At 40.2% G+C, this 27,816-nt stretch overlaps 1 protein-coding gene across 7 annotated transcripts in view; it reads left to right on the top strand.

The window, feature by feature from the left end:
- ATP8A2 (ATPase phospholipid transporting 8A2) overlaps positions 1–27,816 on the top strand; it is a 302,792-nt gene that overhangs the window by 23,035 nt on the left and 251,941 nt on the right. For 6 of the 7 annotated variants that reach the window (XM_066175899.1, XM_066175896.1, XM_066175897.1 and 3 more), the window contains 10 exons: positions 641–785; positions 13,026–13,125; positions 13,717–13,815; positions 14,646–14,691; positions 18,818–18,858; positions 20,692–20,765; positions 23,755–23,824; positions 25,228–25,355; positions 26,352–26,463; positions 26,992–27,157. In XM_066175899.1, the coding sequence (XP_066031996.1) occupies positions 685–785; positions 13,026–13,125; positions 13,717–13,815; positions 14,646–14,691; positions 18,818–18,858; positions 20,692–20,765; positions 23,755–23,824; positions 25,228–25,355; positions 26,352–26,463; positions 26,992–27,157 (937 nt within the window). In that variant the 5' untranslated portion in view covers positions 641–684. Of the gene's footprint in view, positions 1–640; positions 786–13,025; positions 13,126–13,716; positions 13,816–14,645; positions 14,692–18,817; positions 18,859–20,691; positions 20,766–23,754; positions 23,825–25,227; positions 25,356–26,351; positions 26,464–26,991; positions 27,158–27,816 lie in introns of those variants that run through there. The other variant, XM_066175903.1, reaches the window with a different exon arrangement.

Raw genomic sequence — 27,816 nt, 5'->3', positions numbered from 1 at the left:
AATTCAGTCTGAACCTTAGCTTTAGGAACAGACTCCCCAGGTGCCCGGCCGTAGCCCCCGTACGGTGCCCGGGGCGGCGGAAGGCAGCTCGGTGCCTCGGGGGTCTGGGAGAGCTCTGACGGGGATGCTGCGGCGCTCCCTGAGCGCGGGTTCGGGCTCGGCCGCTCGGGATGCGCTGCGCGGGGGCGGACAGCGCCACGGCACCGGGGGGCCCCGAAGCCCCGCGGCGATGCGGAGGATGCCGGTTGTCTCTCTCCCACGGAGCCCGGGAGGCTGCAGGCGGGGGATACGGGGCGCGGGGTGGCCGCCCGGCGGTTCCCGGCGGGAGCGGCGCTGGCGCAGGCGGGAGCGGGGGCGGCGCTCCGGGGCGGGGCCGGGTCCGGCCCATCCCATCCCCGCGGGGCGGGGGGCGCGGGCCCCGCTGTCCCCGCCGCCAGCTGGCTGCGGCCGGCGCCGCCGCCCCCTCCGCGGACACGCATTATTTACAGCCGCCGCCGCCGCCGTAAACAGCGGGCAGGGCGCGCTCCCGGCCGCCGCCCACCCGCGGCCCTTCCCCGCGGCGCGGCCCCGGGAGCTGCCGGCCCGGCTCCGCTGGGTGCGGCCCCGCGCTGACCGCCGCCCCTCCGCGCTCTCCTTGCAGGACCTGTCTGTTCCACCTCGGGCTATAAGAAGGCGGATGATGAGATGTCCGGAGCCACGTCCGCGGCGGATCTGGACGAGGCACCAGCCCGCACCATTTACTTGAACCAGCCCCAGCAGAGCAAGTTCCGCGACAACTGGGTCAGGTACGGAGCAGTCCCCGCTTCTCTCTTTCCAGGCGGCAGCCGCACACCCCGCGGCCGTGGGCTGGGAGGGCTCGGGTCCCTCTCCCTTGTCTCTCGACCCTGCCCACGCCGGGTTTCAACACAATAAAACGCGTGTCTGCCGAGGCGTGTGGTTTTCTTGTCTGCGGTGGGTACCAGGGTCTGGCCAGTGCAAGGGCGAGTCCAGCAGCAGCAAGTGATGAGCTGCTTCCCTCGACAGAAGTGAGAGCAGGGAGCTGGTCAGAGCTGCGTGGGCAAGATGCACGAAAAGGCATTCGCTTCAGTAGGGCACTGAATTTTGGAATAACAGGACCTACTCAAGTATTTCTGGATACAGGGGTTAACCTGTGAAAATTTAGTGGGAGTTTTGAGTAGAATCCAGTAAAGTCCATGTGTAGTGTCCCCTTAAAAACTAGCATTTGGTTGAAAGAACAACTAGGCTAAGTATATAAAAAATGTATAGATTAGGAAGGCAGAAAAGAGAAAAAAGTAAATCTAACAGGACAAGAACAACTACAGAAACTACAAGCTGGCATCCCTATGTGTAAAAGGCTATGGTCTGCTTGTGTCTTTTAATTGTAGGCTAGAGGTAATTTTCTTTTCTGTTTAGAGCCTTTTATGTAGGGGGTGTGTATGTGTTAATACTTCTGGTGGTATGATTAATGCCGTGTTGTTGCAGTTTGGAAACACAAATAACATGGACTGAAACACGGAGTACAAGGATGCATAACGTGAGCAAGTTGTGGTTGTGCTTGCCACACTTGCCTGGGGTTAGCTGGATGAACAGATGGCTCCTGTCATGACTAAGGAGGAGCATTGTTTAGCAGGCTTCTGTTGGTTAATGCAGATGTTTGGGTTATTGTTCAAAGAACAGTTTACACAATGAGCACCTTTATGAAGAGAGAGGAGTTTTCTATCCTGCTGAAGCGATGATTTCCATTATCTTGTTTATTGTGTGTATTACCAAGGGCAATTCTAAGAATATCTTCTGGGAGGGTGCTGGTGTTCTGGGCACCGCAGCAACTTATTTATAGGTGGTTTTCTCCTCGACTTTGACTTGTTCCATAGTTGTCTGGAAAAGTCTATGGTTTAGGAGCAGTTAAGATGACACATTTTCTCAGTATCTTCCTTCTGCTATGTGGGTAGCAACAGTGGAGGTTTTCTTGCTTTATTTTTCCTTGTCTAATTGAGGGATGAGTTTAACAGTTTCCTGTGGCTAGACTATTTGTGCTTTCCCTGCTTTAAGAAGGAAAAGCGGGGAATAGAAGGTTGGCAGAATCTGTAGTTTAGGTTTTCCATAAGGGATTCTGTTCTGATCTGGCTAAATCTTAAGAAACAGTAGTGTGTGACTCTGCTACCGAGAACTTGTTCTTGACACTGCTATTACCAAGGACCAGCTGTGTCCAATTTGCTGTCTGGAAGCCATCCCCTGATAACTGTGCAAGTTTCTCAATAGCTTTTTGCTTCTTTGCCTCTTGGCAGGCAGATTTTGAATCATAAGGAATATTGGTCTGTGAGGGATAGGACAAAGAGCAGGTAGCGTAATAGCAAAGTAGAGATACTTTCATTACCTGATTAGGAACCTTAGCTCCTTAGTGTCACCTGGAAATTAAGTTGACTTTATAATGATTTGCTGCTGCTTAGTAAGAAAGCTTTGATCTCTTGACTTTTAAAGACATTGATAGACGTTGCCTGTGTTCTTTCCATCCTCTGGATTAGCTTTCTTTCCTCAGCCTGGTGGGACTGGAGGCAAAGGTGACCTAAGCTTATAATGTCTGAGTAAGGAGGCCTTAGTTACTTATTGGAGTAACTCTATATTGGAGTTTCTCTTGAGGAGCTGCAGTTTGCTATTGCCTTTGGACTTTCTTACTGAACTGTGTTCACCTTCAGAAATTCATTCAACACTGGATTTCTCTGTGCTGATGGCTTTGCAGATGTTTTGTCTCCCTAGGAAGCATCAGTGTACCACAGAGCAAGGTGCTGGGTGAACACCTGTACCTAAGGGCTTGTGAAAAACTAAACTGGAAAGAATAAACCGGCTTGTTTTAAAATGTGTGAGTTCTGACTGTCAGAACTTTTGGTAGTCAGTGAGAATTCTCTGAATAACAGTGGGAATTTGAGAATGTTCATAGGAAGTTTTCCAAATTAAGGATAGTGTGGAAAGCTCGCTCAAAACAAAGCAAAATACGGCAGGAAATGGAAGTGCAGAGCATGGAGGAGGGTGGGTTAGTGATATGTAGCTTTTTGTGTAAGATATTCTAAACATCTTGAACTGCTTGACTTTTTGTGGGTAGAGAAGCACTGGTAAAAGTGAATTCCAATGTCTGTGGGAGCATAAAGACAAACTAGTTTTGAATAGGTTAATAAAAATGGATAATTCTCTTGATTCCACTTCTAAGTAGTATGTAATGCTATTGCCGGAGTTAAGTGGATGGCAAGATGACACTAACACTTCCAGAAGTCTTGAAGTGTGAGGATGTAGAAAGACTAAGCGTTTCTTCTTTCCCCAGGCTCTCTGGCATAAATCAGAGTAGAGAAGGTGCAGAGAAATGGCCAACTTCTTTTGTGTCATTGGAACTTTGTAACTGTTTCAAAACATAGTGCTGTGTGTTACAGGCTAGATTTAGCTTGGCCCTTGACATGGGCACATATAGGGCTGTCACTGTTGTTTGTTATACTGTAGCAGCAGGGATTACATCTTTAGAAACACATCTACCTGTCTTCAGTCCTACTCTGTTCAGTTTGAAAAACTTCAGGTATGTTTTACTTTTTGGACCTTTTAATAGAAGGTAAATTAAGTTCTGTTTTCAGTTGGAGCATTTTAGAAGCTTTGAAATATGTAAAAAATGAATACATGTTATTACTTTGTCCAACACAGCTGTACTGCGTTATTAAATGTTTGTTATTAACAAAGCTAACTAGTACCTGTTTTGACATATCCAGAATACGTCAAACTTAAACATTTGTTTGTTTCACCAGAGCATTTCTGTACTTTCAAGTCCAGTAAGAAGTGAAACATTTATGTTGAGGAAATTTCCAATCTCTACAGAGCTCTGTGCCACTTACTGAGATATTTGTGCTCTGGAGCAACCACTTTGTGTACTGAAGCCCTACTTCTTGGGAAGTGGCTGGACATGCCTGCCAGTGGGAAGTAGGGAGTAAGTTGTTTTGTTGTCCTTGGCTTGTCTATGTGGCCTTTGCTTTATTAAACTGCCTTTATCTTGACCCGTGTTTTTTTTTTTTCCATGATATTTTCTCTATCTCTTGTTTCGCTGAGAAGAGGAATGATAGAACAGATCAGGGAGTACCAAGTGTCCCGCTAAGGTCAGCCCAGTACAAGATGGGAAACAAGCTTCCCTAGTGCCTTGTAGGACTCAAGAAATACAGGTGGAGTGTGATGGTAGGGGGTTGAATGCTGTGTAATACTTCTGAGATGACCAAAGTAATGGCATGAACAGTTTTCCAAATATATCTTTGATGAAGACTGCATATTTTACTTGAAGTTTGAATGTTCTATAAAATTTGTTTTCGTGTAAATACAGTTCCTGTATGTTTCATAGTAATACAAGAATCTACTCTGATATCAATGGCTTGTTCTGATTGTATAATAGTGCTGTAATAGGAATTTCTTCCAGTGCATTTTGGAAAAATCACCAGTTAAGTGATTTGAGCCTCTCTCTTGTGAGTGTTAATGTTGATACAAAAGGAGTTGGACTTCTAGTTTGTTAGTCCTGGAACAGGTGTGTTGAGATAACTTTAGGGCATTAGAAATGGTCTCCAAATTTTTGAAGATGGTGGAGTTGCTCTGTAAATGTTGCTCTAGGTAATATTCTTCTATTCCAGCCCTGGTAGTGCATCCTGGTGCAGATCTGACTGGCATCTGAATCAGGACCCCAAGTGCAGTCTCAGTTTGTGGCTTGAGTGGGAGGTTGGACAGTGCAGCAGTCAGGAAGGGCAAAATTCAACTTGTTTGTTTTTAATGGATTTTGAATCTAAAAGTCTTGTTCAGAAGTTTCCTATCAAAACAGACTTTGGTGGATTGATCTCTTAGGGTGGTCCCAAAAGTTGCATTATAAAATCTAGAAAATCCTCAGTTCAGAAACTTGTCTTCCATACAGCCAAAAATTAAATTCTGTTAGAAAAAGTAATGAGCAAGAAGTCCTCAGTGGTTACTTCTAAACTGTACAAGGTCTTAAACCTCAAGTAAACAGATGAGAATCAATTTCTTGTCTTGTAAGGCAGAAGCACTTTACCTGGGGAATTTAGCCCTGACAACTGTAACAAGGTTTTTACTGGAATGATAAGTCCTGTATCAGACTACTGTTTATGTGTGGTCCCAGACTGTCCCATCAGTGTTTGCAGGATGTATGCTGGTGACAAAACTGTAGACAGTCTTTATTCTTCCTTTTATTTCATGTGTGTTGCATTAAATGAAGCCAAACACATTGTTTTATTGGCTTGTGTGTAGGAACTGTAGAAGTTGGTTGTGATTTAGAGGTGTTAATGCTTTTTGAATGCATGGGGAGGTTCTCAGTGGTGAAACGGTGTCACTTACCAGTTAATATTGACCCTTGTAACCTGAGTAGTGTTCTCTATGATCTGTGGTTGAAAATGTGGATTGTAGTCTGCTATGTGCAATGAATTTCTCTGCACTTAGTGATATAGCCCAGCATTCATCTTGCACTAAAATATACCCATGTTCTTTAGGTAAAAATGCCTCTATTTCTGTTCAGTTTATTCTTAGTAGAGTTCAGGCACTGGCCATTTGTTTTATTGTGTTTGTGTTAGATTTGAAATACTCTTCTGTTGTCATGTGAACAGATTGCTTGCCTGACTGCAGAACAGCATTTTGCAATTCTTCAAAAAAGGGATGTAGTATTATAACCTGAATAGTACAAGTCTAAACATGAGTTAAACTAATTCTCTAACTCTTTTTAGTGTAAGGTAGATAGTGTTTTTAAGTGAAGAAAAATACTTAGTGTAATATACTTTTTTAAATAAGCAAAAACTTGTTTCCTGCAGTGCAGCTGTTGCTGATACTGCAACCTACCATAATGAAAAAGGCTTGGGTACAGCTATAGGATGATTCTTTTAGTAATTAAAATTCACTAAAAGTACCTGTTATTGTATGCCTGGTGCTGTGTATGGAGATTATACCAGCATATTTGAAGCTGCTGCATCTTTGGCCTTGGGCTATTCCTAGGGCAAGAAGCCCTGGACAGTTAAATTGTTGAATTTTGCCTAGATAAAATGTTTAGATGAAAAGGAAACACCACAGATGTGGGAATTCTTGTGCCCTTTCACCTACTGCATGCTGAGCTCTCTGGTATCCTGAAATTGTTCTGGTGGTTTGTGGCATGATGAATTTCATAAATCAGCCATAGCAACACAGCAGGTGATTTAAACTGGGTCCCTTTTTTTCTCTTTTTAGATCTCTGTGACTTTAGTGGTCTGTAGAAAAAGGTAGAAGAGAATAAATTATCTCAAGTGGACCTAAGTAGAGTTTAAGGAGTGTAATAACTGCATTCCACGTAGTTTTTGGGGATTGTGAAGATAATTACATTTCTCTCAAGACTGACTAAATACTAATTTCTTCTGCCTCCTGCTTGTCACTAAAATAAACACTGCTTAAGTTGTGGTGACATATAGAGTGAAAAATTAGCTTTAAAACTGAAGCTAGTCCCCTCTGACTTTTAGACAGCTAGCTAGCTTATGTGACTTGTTTGATATTGTTTTTGAGTTATCATCATATCATTGCTGTGTGTTTAATTGGAGGCTATTCTGTGTTTGTACAGGTTGACGATGCTGGTCAGCTGTTTTTCGAGTTGTTCTTGCCAGCAGGGCTACTGCAAAGCAAGGATATATTACTGTAGTGATGACCTCACATGCATGCTGAAACAATATCATGCCTTCAGAGCTTTTAGTACTGTTTCTAAACAGCTTTTGTTTAAGGTATTTGTTACTGAAAACCAGCCAGGAATCTGTTCCCCTTTTGGTAGGGATTTCATGAATAGAGAACTCATGGAAAGGCCTCTTCTGTTTACATGCTTTAGGAAAAGCCTCCAGGGTACTGGGTTTTGGAACAAAAGTGCTCTTGCTTCTATTAAATGTGACACGTGGTCTGGTTTTCAGGTTAAACTGAGTGTAAGCAGTTGTGGCAGTGCCTACTCTGTACTAGGACTGTGCTACTGTAGGAGACTTTTCTAGTGGAAATAGTATTTGCTTTGGTAATTAACATCAATTACATTAGTTGTTGCAGTCTTTTACTGCTTATGTATGTGACAGTAGGGCTGCTGGCACTGGGGCAGCTTGGAATAAGGTACTTCAAATGAGAAGTTCTAAAAAATCCTTACGTGGTTAGGAGGTGATCCTAATGAACTAGAAAGTAATGGGATTGTTGTGCTTCAGTGAATAGGAGTTCACAGTGCATTTTCATGTGCTTTTGTCTTAGCAGTGGTCTGTGTAAGGACTGGAGCTGAACAGAAGCCCTTGCTGATGCAGCTTTGGAGGAAGTGCAGGTAGCTCAGCCAGGCTGGGTTGGTCAGCCTGATCATCTTGCTCCTGAAGTGGAGCTTGTGCATAAGGGCAGATAACACTGCTTGCCTGCCCAAGCAGTGGTAACCACTGAGTGTTGCACTTAGCCCCCTACCTTTTTATTAGGCGTTGATGTAGGATGCGTATGACTAGGAAATAATGATGTAAGAATGATCTGAAATGCCAGTGCTAGTTTAGATTTTTCCCTTGTGTTAAACACTCCTCAACGTTAGTGGCTGGTTGTCTAGCTGACAGCTGTCTGCTTTTTTAAACTTTTCCTTTATGTATGAGACCTTGAATTTAACTTGAATAAACTGGTTTTTTTCTGAAGAGTTTTGTTTTCTTATTGCAGCAGACCCAAATCATTGTGGCCTGCATAAAGCAAGTTTTTTTTAAACTTGCATGAAACAATATTTTTCCTCTAAATCATATGATTTGAGAAAAGAGGGCTCAGGGTTTCGAAGATGTGATCAGTTCCACCTGTATCAAACAAGGGGAAGAACAAGTTTTTCAAACAGTGGTGCCTTTAGTTTCTTCTGGTGGGAGCCCATACTATAAATGAAGAAAAAAGGAATGTGGGGAAATGGTGAGGTGTTTGAGATGAATACTCTCCCACTGATAAGTTTTCTTCAGCTGAAAGCTGCTAGAATTGTTTTCAGTCAAAGTTAAAATTGATTAATTCTAATGCATTTGAATACTCTCAATCAGTTTCATTGTCTGTGTGGAGAATTTCAGACAACAGATTAATCTTCTACACTTTTGATGCAGTTTTGATGGGAAATCTTTCAGGGTTTGATGCTTCAGTAGCTAAGCAGAAGAATGTCCCTTAAAACCACTTCCTCTTTTGACAATACATGTACTTGGATATATAAAACATCTTTGGTTTTATGGCAAAACTGTAGCAGAGTGCAGGGAAAGATGGAAACAAAATAGGTGCTTGGGCTGCGGACAGTGGTTGTTCCAGAGCTGGGTGACAGATATGATGTGACGACTCTTTCTGTCTTGCTCTGGCAAGCTTTAAGGAATAATGTCTTGTAGTATTCAGGTTGTTGCACTTCTTACTATGTAAGAGCGAGTCCTACTCCTTTCATGCTCCTCTGTTCTGCCCCGAGCTCAGGGACTGTCTCAGGCATTTAAGCACCACATACCCTTTGCTTGGAGCGTACAGCCATGACCAGAGCAGTGAAACCCTTTCTGGCTGGAGTCTTCCTCTGTAAGAACTGTAGTCTCGAGGATTCATCTGTCAGAGCAAGACCCTTCAGTTGAATTGGGGGCTGCATTTGTTCAGGGTCCCTGTTATAAAATCAGAAATGGGTATTTAGGACCTAATTTTCAGTCAACCAATAATCATTGCATAGACATATAAGTAATTGCTTCTTATAAGCCCTCATGATGTATTTTTTGGGAACTTGTAAACAGTCAATTTTTGTGTCTTTAGCAAGTTTCAAGAAGGTACACCATCTTCCCTATGTGCAAGGATGGAGATGACCTTTTACTGTCATATGCGTGCAACTGCTGAGAACCTTGTTTGTGACACTTGGGTTTAGAACAACCTCCTCAGCATCCTACATGGCAGCAGCTTGTTAATGAGATGTTCCTATAAATGGGCGTTCTCTGTACTCAATGTAATAACTGAATGTTGTTTTTTTTCCTGTTAATATCTCTAGAAATATGTAAAGCTTGCTGCTGTGCCTCCTGCTGCAATGGTGACTGTCTGCAGACAGCTTGTCATGCTACCTCTGTACTTGAGAGCTTTCGCAGAACCTCAGATGCTGATGTTAGTCTTGCTGTTAAGTGTCATGTGCCTGGCAGGACCTTAGCATGCAAGCACCATTCCACTAAAGACAGTATTTGAGCTATTCAGTAAAGCAGATCATCTTGGGTTTTCTGGGGTTCTTCTTTTCCTTCTCTGTTACTGTGCATCTGACCTTTTGTACATGCTGATGGACACAAAGCCTGTTTGGTGAGAGAAGAGTTCAAGTCTGTAACATTCACTTTGGTTAATTGCCCAGCCCTTTTCCTGTGGTTCAGGTGTCTGTGCCTGGCTTTCTTAGTAATTGTTCCTGCAAATTGATGTGTGTTAAAAGCACTGACATCAAGTGATACTCCTTCAATTTTTATTTCAAGTGTGTGAACTGTGGCATGAGTAGGTTTATGTGAATGCTGTCTAGGAAAGGACAGTTTTGTACTTGTGACCCCTGGAAATGGGACCCCATGTATATCAAGGAGGTCCTCTTTTCTTCATTATGATTGTCTTGAAGGTGAAGTTCATCTCAGAGTTGCCATTCTAAAGGAAGGGGTGGAAGTGCTTTAGATGGCTGACTGGAAAAGTGCAGACTGTGTTCTGCTGCATATTGCCAGCACATGTACGTGTCTCAAGGAAGTAACTGCTCTGCCTCTATTACTGACAGCCTTTGCCTCTTCAACCGTTAGTCAAGTACAACCTGACTTTATAAAATGTTTTTGGGGAGCAGGGAAAAAGGCAACAATGGGAGTAGTTGTGTAAAAGGTACCTATGAATAAATAGAGGAACTGTACTGGAAAAGTGCTGCTGAGTTTCTCAGTGCACTGTTTGCTACTTTTCATTTAACTGTTATTAATTACTAGGTAATCCTTGGAACTTTAGTAATGAGTTAAAGTCTGCCAATGACCTTTTGCAACTTATACAGTGATTGCTTTCAAAAAAATCTTTGCACTGCCCCAGAAACAGCGGGGCCAGAGCCAGCTGTAGTCAGGTGTATCCAAATTCGTTTAACAGGGTTTTGTACTGTTCCCCCTGACTTGCACAGTGGTGTAACTTGAAACATGACTTATGTGAATTAATTGGCAGGTGTAGAGGAGATGTCTCTTCTAATGTTTGCACACCTGTTCAACATTTAAACTTGTGTAGTTAAGTGAGATTTGCATCGTTAACAGCTGTTGCTTTAGGAGAAACCAGTTTGGTGTTTGTTTTACCCCTTGTGCTTCCCTCCTCTACCTGCCTCAGCCTGTTCTGTGAGCTGCAGGCCTCGTATTCTCAGAGTTAATATGGCTCTGGTTGGAGCTGGTCAGAGAGTTAACCTGCAAGTTATTTCTTCTTAGTGACCAAAACTGTGCTATGAATGAACTGACTGAAGTTTCTACCTGCTCATCTGTAGATTTTAACTTTCCTGAGCTTTGATTATCCTGAAGTTGTTACACATCTATCTGTTGGGAGGGAGCACAAGAGTTTTTTTATATTATTTAAAAATAACTATTGTATTTATTGTTTAAAGAACTGTTCTTCAGAGCCAAATCAATTGAATACTCCTGCCCAGCTTAGACGCTAGTTAGGTTTTTGTAAGAAGTTTTCTTTTTGAGTAATAATATGTATCTGCTTTTTATTCATACTTGTGGTTGCTGCTCCTGGCCTGTATGGTAACAGCTGACTGTGCCTGCTTTTAATTAGAGCTGTACCCGTTTTCTGTGGGCATCTGTCAAGTTACTTAAGCAACAGAATACATGGAGTGACTTAGTATGTACAAACCTCTTTCAAAAGAACCTTATTGTGTTGGCATTAACATAATTGTTAGAGTAAGAATCATGTTTGAGCCAGCTAGCTGTGAAGTTGGTAGGTGGTAGAATGGTGTTAATAAATGTTTCAGCTTGGTTGCAGTCAAATTCTTGTGTTCTTATAATCATAGCAATGTGATACCTAGAGGAATACTATTCTAATATAAAATCTGCTGTTGCTTGATGCCTAATTAGTGCTGCTTGGAGAGTTTGCTTCTGCGTCTAAACTGTGAACTTGATTAACCCGTATTTTTAAGTCACAATGTAATTCTGAGATGTGTGTTTAATTATGTTCCATATTAAAGGAAGGTTATTACACATGAGACCAGGCAAATGTGGCTTGAAACAACAACAACAACAAAAACCTTAGAGTGGGAAGGAATTAACAGCACTTGAAGGAAGTAACTTCATTTATATAAGAACTGGACTTGTTTTAAACCTGGATGTATGACTTCACTCATTTGGCTTAGTAGATATGAGCCATGATGAAGACCAGCCACTTGAAATTTCTGTAAAATATTTTGTTGGATATTTAAATATTTGATTCTGGTGAGCAGTAGTGGCAATAGAAAAGGATTTGTAATTGCTTGAAGAGGAAACAAGGCAAATTCCTAAGATAAGATGCATCTTACCTTGTTTTTAATTATGGTGTGGTGTTTTGTTTTTGTTTTGTTTTTTTTTTTACTTATCCCACTAATTCTTCTTTAGTGTTCAAAATAGAACCTTTTATAACAAACGGTGCCTTGTTACATCTAGTTACTGTTTGATTCTTGAAAGATGCAAGTGTGTCTGCTTCAATGGCTTGGAGTTAGGGGTGGGGCAGATAAGAAGGAAAAGGAGGCGGTTAAAGCAACAAACTGGAAAATGTAGTTCTCTAACCTTATCCATGCAGAGGTAAGAGAGCCCTACTGAATTCAGTGGCTTGTGGATCAAGGTAATAAGAGTTTTATGCATAGCAGCAGCTTGTTGTGAAAGGCAGATAATGTAGCTAAAGCATTTGGTTATCCTAGTCCTTTATGATTTCTGAACAGCAATGCTGTGCATTTCAGTTGATCTGGAACGCTTTTTGATGGGAGAGAGAGGACTAGATTTAATGGAGAAGTGGTCTTGGCACTGCTAGGAAACATCAGTAAAACAGGAATTGGGAAACAATTTTTCTTTTTTTTCTTGAAAGCCAAGTCTCTTAATGTTCTCAATTCCTTGGAAATACAAGATTTCTTTTAAAAGAACCCAAAACAGTCCAAACCAGAACAAAGCAAAAACAAAACCCCCCAAAATGAAACCACAGCCACAGCGCTGAAACAAAATGATGCGTGAAAATTCCTGTCATTGCTTGTTGGGGCTTCAAAAGGCATACTCAGCTGCAGGTGCTCAGCTCTTTAAACTCCAGCTCATGCTGATGGCTAGTGGTTCAGTAGGTGATGGTTCTATGCTAATGGTTAAATTATCATGTCAACTTTGACACTTTTTTCCTGAAGTTGTGCTCATGGCCGTTACGGATTTGATGTGAAGATGACAAATTACATTAGTGATTAAGGCTAGTTAGTTCAGTAGGCTTTTGTTTCAAGGCAGAAGAAATAGTAGTTACAATTCAGTTATGTATATGTTAGTTACAGTATTTATATATATATATATATAGTAGGAAAAAAGCCAAAAAACATTAATCTGAAAAAGTGTGTATTGTTCTGGAGGATTATTCATAGCTGAGCGTAAGTCATTCTGAAATAGGAAATGAGGTATTTTTAAAATGCATTACAAAATTTCTAATTTCTCTCATTCAACTCTGCCTCCTCCAACATTTCAATTCCATGTTTTGATGAGAGGTAAGCCCCTGATCAAGTGCTTGGATCTGAAATGAAAGCTTGCCTTTTCACAGTACTGAAGTTTGGATGGATGGTAAATTGTCTGATAGTTCATTCAATAACAAAGGCAGCAGTGGGAGAAGTGGGCCTGAGAGCCTTCTGGGTCTGTGTGATACCTCTTTTCTGTGGTACAGCTCCTTATCACAGCCAAAACAACTACTCCCTCCGTTTTCTAAATATGTCTTTACTTTGTTGTCTTTGAACTGCTTTCTAACACTGGCTTTTAGACTTTTTGGTCATGATCCTCACCTGATACTCTGATGAAGTACTAAGATGAAAATCTTCTCCCCTGCAGCACAGCCAAGTACAGTGTGGTGACATTTCTACCTCGATTCCTGTATGAGCAGATAAGAAAAGCTGCAAATGCATTCTTCCTCTTCATTGCCTTACTGCAGGTATTGTTTTATTGCTTTGTCTTGTTTATGAAATGAAATGGTAATGCAGTAAAAGTTATTTCTGTTGTTATGCTTAACTGCAAAGCAATTCTTAAACTTATTTTATTTGTAATATTAATGGGGTATGTTGTTGCTAATTGAAATTGGAAGACGACTTGGAGACTTCTTTCAATGTAGTTTGTAAAGTCAATTCTTAATAAGTAAAAATAAGCGGTGTCATAAAACATGGAGCTATTGACCATTGTGAGAAAAGAATGTGTGACTTTCTTGTGAAACTTCTGCTTAGTTAGTCCAGATTACCACTGCTTCCATGTGAATTATATAATTTGTATCATTTTCTTGTAAACAGAAGAGAAATAGAATAAAAGGCATGTGAAACAACAGTATCTTCTGACTTTGTTTTTGTTTATTCAAGCCTACCTAGACTGTAGGCTAGTTTGCCCACTGAAATTGAATATCTGTGAGGCACAAATCACACAGTAAATCAGAACTGTGTTCTTTCTTCTGAGAGCTTTGCATAAAATTCTAAATATACTAGAAATTAATTTTAAATACAAATGTAAAATAGGTCGCTTTTCCTTCTGTTCACAGCAAATTCCAGATGTCTCTCCAACAGGAAGATATACCACCTTGGTGCCATTGCTATTTATTTTAACAGTTGCTGGCATCAAAGAAATCATAGAAGACTATGTGAGTATGACTATAGGGATGGCTGTGCTAAAGAGCAAATGGCTCAAAAAAAGCTCTAAAATGCCATAAAGCTGTGCATCTCTGAAGTCTCTTGAGTCATTGCTCAACAGCAGCAAAATATTGTTTGACTTTCAAAGTGCTTGACTAGAATTTCTGTAACACACTGAAATAAGTATTTTCATGATAGCTGGTAAACAAGAGAACAGTAGAAATCAGGACATTTGTTTCTCCCTCTTCAAACTTGCTTATTAATCCTGTTATCAGAAAGACATTGTAGAGTCCTGACAAATATGTGGCCTTTTTAGATGGCCTTGAAAAAGGGAGTTAAGGGCGAGGCAAGCAACTTAAGGATAGAGAATACTGTTTTGGGGAAAATCTGCACTAACTTGCTTATATGCTTTACATCAGAATGAGGTCTTTCTGCTTTGCAGAGTGCTGATGAGTGAAATCATTTGGATATCAGTCTAAACAACAGCATGTGGAATTTAAAGTATATCTGCCATCTAAACATTGTGGTCCTTTTTGTTCCTTTTGTTTTTCTTCAAAAAACTCCAGCTTTGGAGACACTTTTTTTACCACTGATAAAGGTTTGAGCCTGATTTCCAACATGGGGACTTTCACTTTGAAATTTGTAATTGTACTCCTTATACTCTTTTACAAACCATTTGGATCTAGATGATCTGTGACTTATAAAAAAACCATAAAAAACCCATAAAGGCAAGAAGGACCAAATGTATCATCTTGCAGTTTGTTGTATTTTTAGCTCTAATGGTTCTGGAATTTGTGATGAAGTGCAATGAGGTGTACTGAAATGTTTTGTTTCCTTACAGAAAAGGCATAAGGCAGACAGTGCTGTGAATAAAAAGAAAACAGTAGGTAAGACTAAACAGTCTGTAAGTATTTAAAATGCAGATAGTGAATGCTTACTTTTGAGCAATTCTATTTTTTTAACTGTCATGATGGTGAGAAATGCATATTTGGTGTACTAGGTACTTATCAGTAATTTAAGATTTTACTTTGCCAAAGGTTTCAGCCTGATGATTGATGGTCTAGAACTTAAGGGTGAGGCATTGGGAGGATTATTAGAATTTATAAGTTAATGTAATTTTAGGGTTGTCCAAAGTTACGTAGTTCTCATCTCCTCCAAGAAAACCAAGCAATTTTTTCTCTACCAAACTCCATCTTGATTATTCTAACACAAAAACATCCAGAACTAAAAAAGCCAACAGCCCCCTGAAACATTAAAAGTTGCTGTCAGAAGGATTTGAAGTCATTTTTGCAAATGCTGCTGCCCTTTAAATATAATAAGTCTGGGGATTTTTTAGCTTTGCTTTCCTGACATGTCACTGAAAGAGAATTTAACACTGATATCCACTGAATGCCTACATGTATCCCTAAGGTATGGACAGTACTTGTCACTGTATGCCTGAAGACGCCATTGTCATTTTCTTCACCCCCTTAACTGGAAATCTGTGCAGAAAATAGAAAGAGCTTGTCAATGGCCACCCTGTGATTTTCCTGGGCCGTAGTTAAGGCAGCTCCATGGACTTGAACTCTGAATAGAGCCCCTTCCTCTTGAGTACAAATGCCTGAAGTGTCAGAAAGGTGGAGGAACACTTAAAGCAACATGGGGAAGTGAGCAACTTGCTAGCTCCATGCTTCAGATAGTCCTGGAAACATGCCTGTTTTTTTCACTGAGTTAGGTGGTTGAAAATTTGGGTTGATCATTAAGATTGTATATTAATGCACATCAAAAGGCATTGCTTTATCAATTCTCCTAGGTAATGTCTCTGTGAGAGTCTGGGAAGATGTTTGAGTGCAAGAACACTGTATTAGTCATAAACAATTGGCAATTAAGTGGTTGTAGCCCAACAGGCTTTGTTATAGGTAATATGAAAGATGGCCCATTCAGAGGTCACAGAGGCAGATACAATTTATTTGTAGGTAGAGAACATGTGCCACCAAACACTTCAAGGGACATTTGTCACAGTAATTGTGGAGAGACAACCTTAAAGAACACAAGGTGTTCTAACGGAGCTAAGTGGAACTTAGCACTTGAAAAATTATTTGAGTTCAGACTTTTTTACCTTTGAATACTCAAAATACATTTTCAATCTGATGCTTAAAACTGTATCCTCCTACTTCTTAGGAGGAAGGCTAAAGAGGCTTATTCTTGAGACATGTATTACCAGAATGAAAAGATAACTTTAGGTTCAGAGATAGGTTCAGAGTGAGATTAAGGTGAAATAAATTTAGGTTCTCTGTGTGCCTTTAGGTTACTCTTATAGCTGAGTGGTGTCTAATCAGTGCATTCAGTGTGGAGAGCATTTGAGCTCACTGAGAAGCAGATGCCTGCTGTCTGCTTGGCTGTGTCCTGAACTCCACTGGCTGCAATGGCTGGTTGCTTACTGCAGCAGCAGTCATGTAGGCTTTGCATTTATCTTGTGCAGTTATTTAGAGCAGTAGTGTATCTTCAAAGTGCCTTTCCTGTATTAAATTTACCATAGAAAACGTCAGTTTGCTTTCCAGTGTGGCTTTGGTATTGTAGGAGTTCAATTTTAGTTTGCTCCAAAGGGAATTTAAGTTCTGCCCCAGGTGAGCACTGAACATTTGCATTAGGAGCTGGAGTGTGTTTAGGCTCTGAGCCAGCGTGTTTATATTTTGGATGGCTTCACATGATGTCACATAATGTGGTGATGACATTAAATCTGGGGACCAGTCTGCATATAATTCCAAGTGAAGCTGCTGAGCAGTGTACTGTATAAATATAGCGAGCTCAGTAATAACTGTTCTGATGTATTGATCCTCCCATTGCCAAATAATAGAATAAGTAATGACCATTTAATATTGCATGGGATGAGCTCAAATATTAGACAAGCACAGGGTTAGCAAAATCTGGAACAAGATTGATGGGAGATGCTTGCCCTTCAGGAGTCTCACTTCAAATGGCCCTGCATGGCTGGATGGATCTAGAACTGGGTTTTGGTCTTGGAAAGTCCTAGATAGAAGGTTTATATTGAAACTCTCTTTTTGAGTTGAAGCAGTCTTTTTAGGAAGTTGTCCTTTGTTACTTTAACCAAGTACCTTTTGACAACGAATAATTCATTCGTTTTACCCTACTATAAATATTCTAGAGAGTACATGTCCTTTTCTGTCCTTTAGAGTACTCCTATAAAACTGGGTTAAGCAGAGTAGGAGGTGTGAAATTGCAACCCCAAAATTTCTGAACTCTTTTATGTCTAATGGAAGTTTTCTCTTTGGGCTGTGGGATTATGAGTGTAAAAGGAAATAGTTCAGTAATAGAACAGTAAGAAAATAGCTTCAGTAATTTGCTTGGCTATTTAATTTTAATTCCTAATTTGATTTTAGTAAACATTTTAAATGAAATTGTTTTCTGAAAGAAATTGCCTACTAGACTGAATCTGTAGCACTTGAAGCTGCAAAATACTTTCGTGTGTGAGCATACAACAATGTCAATGGAATGCTTACTTGAAACGTCTTCTAAAGTTTCTGGTGGAATGGGGAGCTGTCTATACCATGGCACAGGAAATGCTGAGTGTTGCAACTCTTCCTTGAAGGTTTGAGTTTTGAGTCAAGGCCACAGATATTTGGCTTTTCCCTTGAGATTCTGAATTCAGGGATTCTCCTGAGTTCTGAACTAAGCCAAGGCTCGATTCAAGTACTGTGTATATGGGGGACAGAAGGCGTGCACCAAAACTGTTCTTCCCCTAAACTGCTGTACTTGTCTGGTTGAAAGCTCAGCTGTTTTTAGACACATCACTGGCAGTACTTCAGTTGCTGCCCACCCATTTTTTGTTAAATAGTTTAGTTCACTGCAGTCCATTCACTACAATATTAAATATCAGGATTCAGTGCTTCAGTGTGTGTGGCCTGAGAATAGGAGTCAAGAGGTTTCTACTGCTTGATCTATTCTGACAAGTCTTGCATTCCTGTTTGTGGAGTGGCTTATCCTGGGTAGGATGGTCAAGGCTGTATTCAGCAGAATTTTCTTCTGAGAATATGGTATTATTTTCAAATCAGCCACGTGTATGAAATGCATAGAGTTGAGAAGATTGTTCACATTCAAAGCAGCAGGGGACTGACCTCTTCAACGTTGGTCTGTTGTACACTGCACTTTGTGAACACCTTTGAAAACTGGCTGCAGCTGCTTTCAGTGAAGGTGAACTTGCTGTGCTTTGACCTGGACTGGACTGGGTTACTCAGCAGTAATTGGGCATATTTGACCTTACTGTTTTGGCTGGAGTACTAAGTATGTGTAGAATCACCTAGAGGAGGTGCTTGGGTGGAAAAGCAAGCTTGCAGGGTAAGGGACTAATGAGTGTGTTAAGATGGCAGTGTAGAACTGGAGCCCTTCAGAAACCAAGGTCTGTTTTAGTACCTTGTTTTGTTTTTCTTGTTTCAATGTGAACTTCAGCAGTAAGGATTCTCCTTCTGCTAAAGCTGATTGTGGCTTTTCAGTAGGGCTTTGAGCCTTCTTGGCAATCAAGCCTCAGATTTATATGGGCTGTGGGTAATGGTAGTGAAGTTGGATGTCCCAGAGTCAAAATAGTATGAATAAAATGCAAGGAAAAAGATGAGAAGTGAAATTTCTGTGGTAAATCATACACAGAGTAAAGGTGCTTCCTGATACTGATTGACAGTGGGCAGTAATGCCTTTTGTTTTGAGGAAGGTCATTTTCAAAACAAGAAACAATGCTGCCCATCTGCATGTTAGTATGAAGTGATGCCATGAAGAAATCAGGCCACCAACTGTTGTCTGGCAGGTGATAAAAGTTACGTAAATATGGAGGGCAGATTCTTCCTCTTTCCTGGATTCACATGCCCACAGCTGTGAACAAAAGGAAGTTTCAGCTTCTGAAAAATACACTTCTGATTTTTGTGTTGGTTCCAATTGTGTTTGCTACTGCTGATACAGTTGTTTTGAAATATGTCTGAATTATGGCTATTTATTCTGTAATCTAACTTTAAACTTTCTTTCCAGTTCTAAGAAATGGGATGTGGCAGAACATTATGTGGAAAGAGGTAAATAAAACCTGAGCATGGAAGGGAGGGAAAGCAAGTGTTCAAGAATTACTCTTGCCAGAATTAATTAGGAGGCTTAGAATTAATTCTCATGTATACTGCATGAGAATTCTGTCTCTTGGGGTGGGGGGGTGGGAGGGATCCTTTCTGTTCCAGTAGTCAAAATTGCCCTGAGCAAGGCACCTGAGTACCCATTTTTAAATCCTGGTACTGTGTTACAGTCAAATGGTAATGAACTGTTGTGTTTTTGCTCATGCAGTTAATAGGTGAACTGTAAACAGTATTTTGTTTTTAGTCTACCTGGAAGAGTAATTTTCACTGCAATGCTGTACCTTTCCTGCAAGTCTAACAGAGACTTACTTTGCTGCCTGTGCTAAAAAGTCCCTGGGCTTTGAGACTAATTAGGAAGCTGCCTGCTCAAGTAAGAAACAAAAACCCTGCTGCTACCTGAGGCACTTGGGACCCATGTTCTGTGAAGCCCTTGGCCAGGGTCTGGGGAGCTTTATTTCTGAGACCTGGAAGCTGCTGAAATGCCTTAGGATGTATTGATCTAGTTGTGGCTCTTAATGCCTTTTAAAGGATAAAATTAGCCCTCTTATCTAGTAATTGAGGAAAAAGTACACCCTTTTAAAACCTCTGAGGAATGAGATCAGTCTCAAGACACCTAAAAGTAATCCTGCTGAAGTGGTAGGCTATAGCAGAAGCTGAAGATTGCCAGGGATTCTGATGGCTAATGTTGGTTCCTGTTTATGCTGTTCCAAGTCCTATTTTTGTAGGAAGGACAGTGAATTGAAAGATTAAGGTTGAGCCTGGAATCTGGGTTTTTTATACCCTTAGGCATTTCTTGAATTGACCTGTGTCTGTAACTGCATGTTGTCCAGGCTTGCATTTATTGTTAAGAAATAACAGTTGTGTATTATCCACCTTGATCACTTTAAGGCAGGCTTCTGACTTTTTTTTTTTTTCTTGTGCTGAAAGTGGTAGGGAAATTATTTTTAGTGGTATCTGAGTAAAACTAATGAATCTGCTTGTTCAAACAAACCATCTGTTTCCATTTTTTATAAATTAGTATCTTTAAAGTATTTTAAGCCCATTTCAGACTCTCAGTGGTGCATTGGCATTAAGCAGCCTCATGCTTATCAGACAAATTTGGTTTACTGTTTTGAGAGTGCTACTTGCCACTTTTTAGAATGAAAGTCTCATGCATCTGGGACTAACTCAAGGTGCTGGAAAGTTTTAGGCCTGTGTCGGAGGAGACGAAGTATTCCAGAATTCAGAACTCTGCATATCTCTGTCAGGGAAGGACAGGATTATGTTGTGGATCCGTAGAGATGATACTACTTGCTAGTGACTACTACAAGCAGTGCATCTAAGGAGAATTAAGGGAAAATGATAGTGATGATTGGGTAGGTAAGAATACAGATAAGGAATAGAAGAAAACTCTTGATGCTTAATGAAGGTAAAACGTAAAGACAAGTTTTTTACTAGGGAAAATATAAGACTAAAGAAAACCCCTGAATTTGGATAATGGCAGAATTATAGAAAAAAGTTATTTTTGTTAAATATAAGCCACAGAAGTTCCCAATTTCTAATTGAGTATATCTACCTTTTTTCTCTCTACAGAATTGTTTACTTTGCATTCAGAAAAGGGAAGGCTTTGATATTTCCAAACTTGCAGTGAAAAATACTCTGACTTTCAGAAACACTGTCTCTAGCTGTTCTGTGCATGATGCTGTTCTTCTGGCTGGGTGAAAGAAAATAACAAACTAACATTCCAGACAAGTGAACTGTTTGTTTTTCTCTTCCATGCTACTGTACTCCTGACCACCACAGGTAGCAGTAGGCGATATTGTGAAGGTCACCAATGGGCAGCATCTTCCAGCAGACATGATCATAATATCTACCAGGTATCCTGAATGGGTGTGGAAGTGATGTGTCTGATGAACTGAGGTGCAGAGGACTTGAATCTCTGTATTTGCTATTAATAAAAACCAGACATCAGATAGCACTAATTCTATTCCACATCTAAAATCAAATTTCAATAATGACAACATGGCTTTACTAGGCTTTGTGTTTCATGTATCATTGTAGATAGGCTCTTCTAAAACAAGGTGTTTTCAAGACTTCACTTTATGAATTGCAGGTACATAATACTCTGTATTGATGAGTTTGTTGGAAGACTGAACTTAACATGACCCTCGCGCAGTCAGTGGTTCTATGGCTTTCCTCCACTTAATAAGGAAGCTTAAGTTTTCTTCCAACTAATTCCACTGAGTATTCAGCATATTTTCCTGCAGTCGCCCGGGAAGATTTCTCTTTCAAACAGTAAATCCGTAAGGCTAGCTCTGTTGGCATCAAATGACAAAATAGCTTTTGGAGTTAATTTGTTCACTACTTCTCATGGCTCATCTCTAGCATGGTAGCAACAGTAACCTGTTGAGCCCTGTTTGGTTTAGTTTCAAATGTGGGACAACTTCCTGATTCCCCCCAGGACACACCTGGCCCTCCTGGCTGCCAGGGCACTGCTCACTCCTGTTGAACTTGCCACTGACCAGGACCCCCAGGTCCCTTTCCGTGCTCTCCTTTCATCTCACTCTCCAGTCCATGCACACATCCAGGGTTGCCTCATCCCAGGTGGAGAATCCAGCACTTGTCTTTGTTAAACTTCGTATGGTTGGTGGTTGCCCAGCCCTCTCATTTGTCAAGGTCTCATAGTTCCTATAAAGTATTTGAGTGGTACTTGACTGCTAGTCTAGGTTCTAGATCATGTAGGACAACTTGAGGCTGAATCAAGACCACAGTTTGCTTAGACAGATGAGGTTTAAACAAGAGACAAGAGCACAGCTCCTGTTCTTAAACATGGTTCCAATAGCCAAACCTTACGACACCTCTGTAATTCCTTCCTGTGTGCGTGCTTTTCAGTGGTGACTGCAGATTGCTGTGGTCTCCAGGTTGCAGTTCTCTTACAAGATCCAGCTTTTCAGGGAACTTGTTTTTCAGGCTCCTGTATTTTCTGCTCCATCCTTCTTGTCTGTGCTGTTCCTGGGAGGTTTCAGTTTCTTCTAGGCTGTATGCAGAAGCTCAGTCTTTTTGAATTACCACATGATGAAGGACAGAGGTACCTTCATTCCATGGCATTACAGCACTGTAGTTTTTAAAACAAGCCCCAAAGCTTAAATAAGCAGTTGTCAACTTAATATGTAGTTAGGCTGAACTTGGACATCAATAATTTTCTGTTTCAGCACAGAAGAATGTTTTACTTAATAACTTCTCTAATGTATTATACTAAAAACCTCTTCTGACTTATTTCCTAACTGTGTGGGCCAGCTTTATGTTCTACATTGTTCTACTAACCTGCTGTCATTGATAACCACATAATAATTAGAGAATTTAACCCAAAGCGTGTTGATTTGGGAGAAGCTTTGCTTGAAATAAATAGCAATTTCTATGCAGTTCTGCTTTATAATTGGTATTATTCCCATGATTCCTTTAAATGTCAATGCTAAGTGTCCTCAGTTCACCAGAAAGCTCTGCATGTTCTGAAGGGGGTAGTTCTTTTGCTTGTATATGTTGATTTTCTGTGTCTGAGATGATTGTCAGAGGTAAAATTGACAGTTGTTTTTATCTTGGCTCTCTTTTCCTGTAAAGCAAAAAGGTGACATCGAATTTTACATAAAGAATGAATTTACATGAAGGAAAAATATTTTAATTCAAACACAACTTTGCATGGAAACATGTCCACATTTCTCATTTCCACAGTTCGTATGATTTCTGTGGAAATTAGAGGAATTGTATTGCAAAAGGGCTTCCTCCTGAGCTAACCACTTCAGTTGTAGTAGATAAGGTGTTTGACAGAGGTAGAATTGGAATCAAGCTGGACTCTTATCAGTGTTTTTCTTGGGTTCAGATTCAAATTGTCTGTGTAGGAGGAGACAAAGAATAGACTCAACCTTTTTTTCTTTTGAAAGTAAAATTAATTGGAGAGAATAATCTAGCTTCTTACTGTACTTCTTACTTAAATGTACCAGTCTGTTTCTTAATTATTGTTGTCCTAAGCAGCCTGTATTACTGACTGCTCTGCTGACTGAGTATATTTGCTGTTAGAGCAGTTGGTTACTTTGGGAAACAAACTAACCATTTATCAAGAGTATGAGAAGTGATGTGCTGAAGAAGCACTTTCTTGAATCCAGATGAGAAACTGATACTGCTTAGCAGCCTGAGAAGGCAGTTGGCAGAAAAATAGTTCTGCTGGTGCAATATAGAGGTTTTGAATCTTGAGTGTTGTGTCAGGAAAAGATCTGGTAAAAGTGCCCTTCCTTATCACAGGTACTACCTGTGCAGAGCTCCTCTTTTAGATGTAGATAAGAGCTTGACTAATAGAAAATTCACTTCTAGGCGGAAGATTTTTGTCCCTGTTGGTAAGGGCAGAAACATATCTGGAAGATGAAGATGATTTTAAGATGACCTTGCAGACATGATTTTGTGTGTTCAAGTCATAGACAGAATTCAATAACAGAGAGCATTAGTGTCTTCATCCAAACATATTCCCTTTTTATACTGTTCGATACTTGCTATTTCATCCATAACTCTTGCAATCAGAAGAAATTTAGTGGATTGCAATTCAAAATAATCCCCTCCAGTTGTCTAAGTTTGTCATGACTTGTTAAATTCTTACTAATCTTTGATTTAGACTTGTCTTTCTCTAGTTTGTTGTGTGACAATATTCAAAGACATCTCTGTTAAATATGTACTTTCAGCTTTCATGGTTGTATACCACCAGTATGGTTTTCTGTCTTCTGCAGTGCATTGAAGAATTCTGTTGAGGACTGTATTGTGCAAAAGTAGTGTACAAAAAAGTATTGAGTTTTAATACTGAAAATCTTACACTTCTTACAGTGAACCACAAGCCATGTGCTATATTGAAACAGCTAATCTCGATGGGGAGACGAATCTTAAAATACGACAGGTAAAACAAAGTGAATTTAGTTTTTTTTTTCTTTTCAGTATTTAATACTAGTTATGAAGCAGCATCCAGCTTGCATGGCAACAATACGAGATTTTTTTTTGTTGTTGGTTTTTAAAAAGCATCTTTCTTCAAGTGGCTGTAGTTTGCCTGTTCACCGGATACAAACCCAAGCAGTAACGCATCATGTGCAAATGTAAGGAACCAACCTGGAGCAAATATTTTAAGCTCACAGAGAGAAATCAAATGGACCTTGGATGTGTTGCTGAAGGTCTGGTTAGTGGAATTTAAGTGCTGTACATAAAAAAAAAAATCAGCTGTGCTTGTGATGAGAGTTGCAGTTTTCTCCTGTCACAAGTACCTTTTTATGAGCATCATGCAGAGGCAGAAGCTGAAAAGGATCTTGATATGTATAACTTAATTTGTTATCTCTGCGGTAAGCAGAAGACTTTATTTGGATCTTTCTAGTTTTGTTTAAGAAGTACTGTTGATTATAGTGTTTAGAAATAGTTAAAAATCTTTGGCTTCTTTCATTTTAAAAAAGTATTTAGATTAGGGTTTTGAAACACAGATAATTGGTTTTTAAAAAGCTATGTTTGTTCCTTCTTTACTACATTTGTAGAAATGTGATTTACTCTACCAGATCAGTCTAGTAAGTCAGATCTTGAGCTCTTGTAAGGTTTTGTTTGCTTCAGGACATGCTTAAAATACAAAAACATGGCCTTGGTCTGGCTTGCAGTGCTGCAGTCAAATTTTGGCAAAAGAAACATGAAATGGATTCCTCTTTTAGTAGAAAGGCAGAGGGGTGCTGTGCATGCAGTCAGATGTAGAGTACCAATACTTTAGGTTGCAGTTGTGTGACAGGCTGATCATTAACCTTGAACAGGATCAGAGCGTATTGGCTGCCGTGGCCCAAGAGAGACTGCACTTAAGGATGACTGTATTTAGCAGCCATAACACATCAGTGCAGCTATACTTTGAGAAAAAAGCTGGGCCTTTTTATACTGCTTTTCTCCCGCTTCCCCCTGCATGTATCCAATTTTATGTTTTGGGGATGTTACTTTCCTCTTGGTTAAAGAGAGACCATGTAGGTAATGTAAGTATCTGTGTAGAGAGTTTCAGTCCTGTTAGTAGCTTCATATGTGTCCATGAGATTTTCTTGCAGGAAAGAGCTATTGAATATCAAATAAAAAAAGAAAACCCTAAAGCATAACAAAAACCAACCCCCAAAAAAGCAGCAACAAAATAACCTTCACCAAATCAAAACAGCACCCTGACTAACAAACCTCCACAGATTTAATTACATTTCGGTTTGTAGATGTTAAAAGGAAGCACCGTTTTCCTAGGTTGCCTTCTAATAACAGTTTTTGTCAAGAATCTCAATCAGTTTGAATTGTTCTATGCAGGGTTTGTCTCAAACAGCTAGTCTTCAGTCCAGGGAAGAGTTGATGAAAGTGTCTGGGAGGATAGAATGTGAAGGACCCAACCGCCATCTCTATGACTTCACTGGAAACTTGCGCTTGGATGGTCAAAGGTATTGACAACAAAGCCATGAATTCATTTGGTTAGGCAAAATGTTTCCTCTTCTAGTCTGTAACTCTGAGCACATGTGTGTTTTTGCTGGGGAAGAGGAGGGTAATAATTGATATTTATTGATCAGAGCATCTGCCAGTGTAAGATAACATAGTTCAAGCCTTCTGTTTGTTAGGAGAACATTGATTTATTTGTAATTAATGGTAATATTTTATTAAAAGGCACATGTAAAGAGAAGGGCTCAAGGAAATGGTTGGGGGTTTTAGGGTGTTCTTACGCAAGATACGCAGAGGAAATGGAAACCTTTCCCTTTCAACAAGAGCCAAAGGCTGCACCAAGGTCAGGTTTGTAGAGAAAAGTGATCCCAGAACCTAGAGGCCTTGTCAGGGCAATCTTGATTTCTACAACACTTGAAAGAAAAGTATGTAGTTTTAATACTCAAATTCACAGATTGTGAAAGGTTGGTAGGAACATACATGTTTTATTTGTCTGTATCTGTTTTCCTTCACCAGACATATATTCCTTGGGCAGCTTGGTGCAAGAATAGCAAATGATCACTTGCATTCCACTTGGAAGTCATGTGGTTAATACAGGCTTTCTCAAATGCTTGTTTAATGGTGTATGTGATATAGGGTGATTGAAATGGATGGCCTCTTTGCAAGTTCAATGCTTCTCTGTCCTTGATGTGAGAGAGAATGTACTAACCAAGGTCAAGTGCAGAATAAGTGTATTTATGGCTGCCATTTAAGTTCTTAAGTTTTGGATAATTGGAGCAGCTTTGCCCTACTGTGCTTTAGCAGGAATTAGACTTACAGATGTTTCAGTGCTTTCTTCGGTTGTGTGAATGATCTAAGCTCATTATATTGCTATTACATTCTTCTCCTCTTGTTTTTTGGGGTTGTTTTTATTATTAACTGGGGAGTAAGGCTGGGAGTAGAACTATCTTCTTTAAAGTGTTACCAAGAACTGAAAGATCCACGAACTTCTTCCTTTGCAGCCCAGTTCCTGTTGGTCCAGACCAGATCTTGCTGAGAGGTGCACAACTGAGAAACACTCAGTGGGTGTTGGGTATTGTTGTGTATACAGGACATGATACAAAACTCATGCAGGTAAAGGTTTTAAGGGAATGAAGGGTATGTTTTGATAGAAGTTGGTCATCTTTCCTGTATTCATGTTGTCACTGACTTGATTTTATGAAATGGTTTGACTCATTATAGTTGTTTAAGGCTTGGAGGCTTTGAGGAATACAGAAGTCTGTTGTATGCTCCAGTTTGCATGTGCACATGTGCAAACACACACTGAAGTGAAAGCAGTTCAAAATGTAAGGAGAACTAACTTGCGTCTTAATTTATCTGGTAGCCCGATGACATTTAAAACTGAGGCTTTAAGCTGAGGACAGTAATAATCATGGAGATAATTAGATTAAAACAGCAGTCCTTATTGCCTTAACGTCAGTTAAAGAGTGCCTGGAGAGACCAGCAACATGTGGTTGATCACTGTGGCTGGCCATCAGTGGGATGGACAGCAGGTGCTCTAATGGACTTTGAAAGTAAAGACTGGGTTTGCTTTTGCTTTTTTCTCATGTAAAAGCCATTGCCAGGTTATTTCTTTTTGTTTTTCCCCCTGCTGCTGTTCAGAATTCAACCAAAGCACCTCTGAAGAGATCAAATGTGGAGAAAGTGACCAACATGCAGATCCTGGTTTTGTTCTGTATTCTCCTGGTAATGGCCCTTGTGAGTTCTGTAGGTGCCTTATTATGGAACAGAACACACGGAGAAGTCGTCTGGTACCTTGGCTCCAACAGTGAGTATGCAGGCACTGAGCCAGTGATGTATCAGACTGTATGGCCAACCAACCTCTTACCTTCACTGAATTAATGCATAAAATAAGAAACGAAAACCCTCAAAAACCCATATCTTGCTAGTTTTTTGATGACCTAATAATTTGGGGTTTTTTTTGAGAATAGGCTGACATAAGTGAACTTCCCAGTGAGGCTTCTAAAGGTTAAGTAAATATCACTGGGCTAACACCCGAGGAGCAGGGCAGAAACAGAAGAGGGGCAAGAGTTACTCTTGGATACTGGTGTTCACTTCTTTCATCTCTGTGGAGATACCATACATGATTTTTTTCTCAGGGGAGGTCACATTCTGCAGTCTTATGTGTGTCTGACTGTATTTGACTGCAGGATGGGGAGTATCAGTATGATGCTGACTTCAGCTTTATGCTTGTATACAGATGCAAAGGATTTCTGTTGACTTCCGTCAGAAATGCTGATCTGGTTTTTAGAGAAAATTGAAATGCTAAATGTTACAATTCTTATTTATTGGGTAAAGTTTCTGTCTTTGGCTTATGTTTCTTTGTTGTGAGAAAACTGATCTCTTAGTGTGGTTATTTGAAGGGTTTTATTTGATTTTGTTCTTAGACCTCAAATTTGTTAGTTCATTATCAAAGATGGATGTGAA

Source organism: Chamaea fasciata, unplaced genomic scaffold (assembly GCF_029207755.1).
Source record: "Chamaea fasciata isolate MVZ Bird 193981 ecotype frontalis unplaced genomic scaffold, bChaFas1.0.hap1 SCAF_2, whole genome shotgun sequence".
NCBI classification, from domain to species: domain Eukaryota; kingdom Metazoa; phylum Chordata; class Aves; order Passeriformes; family Sylviidae; genus Chamaea; species Chamaea fasciata.
Note: the sequence above shows the minus strand (reverse complement) of the source record. Positions and strands in the feature narration are given on the sequence as shown.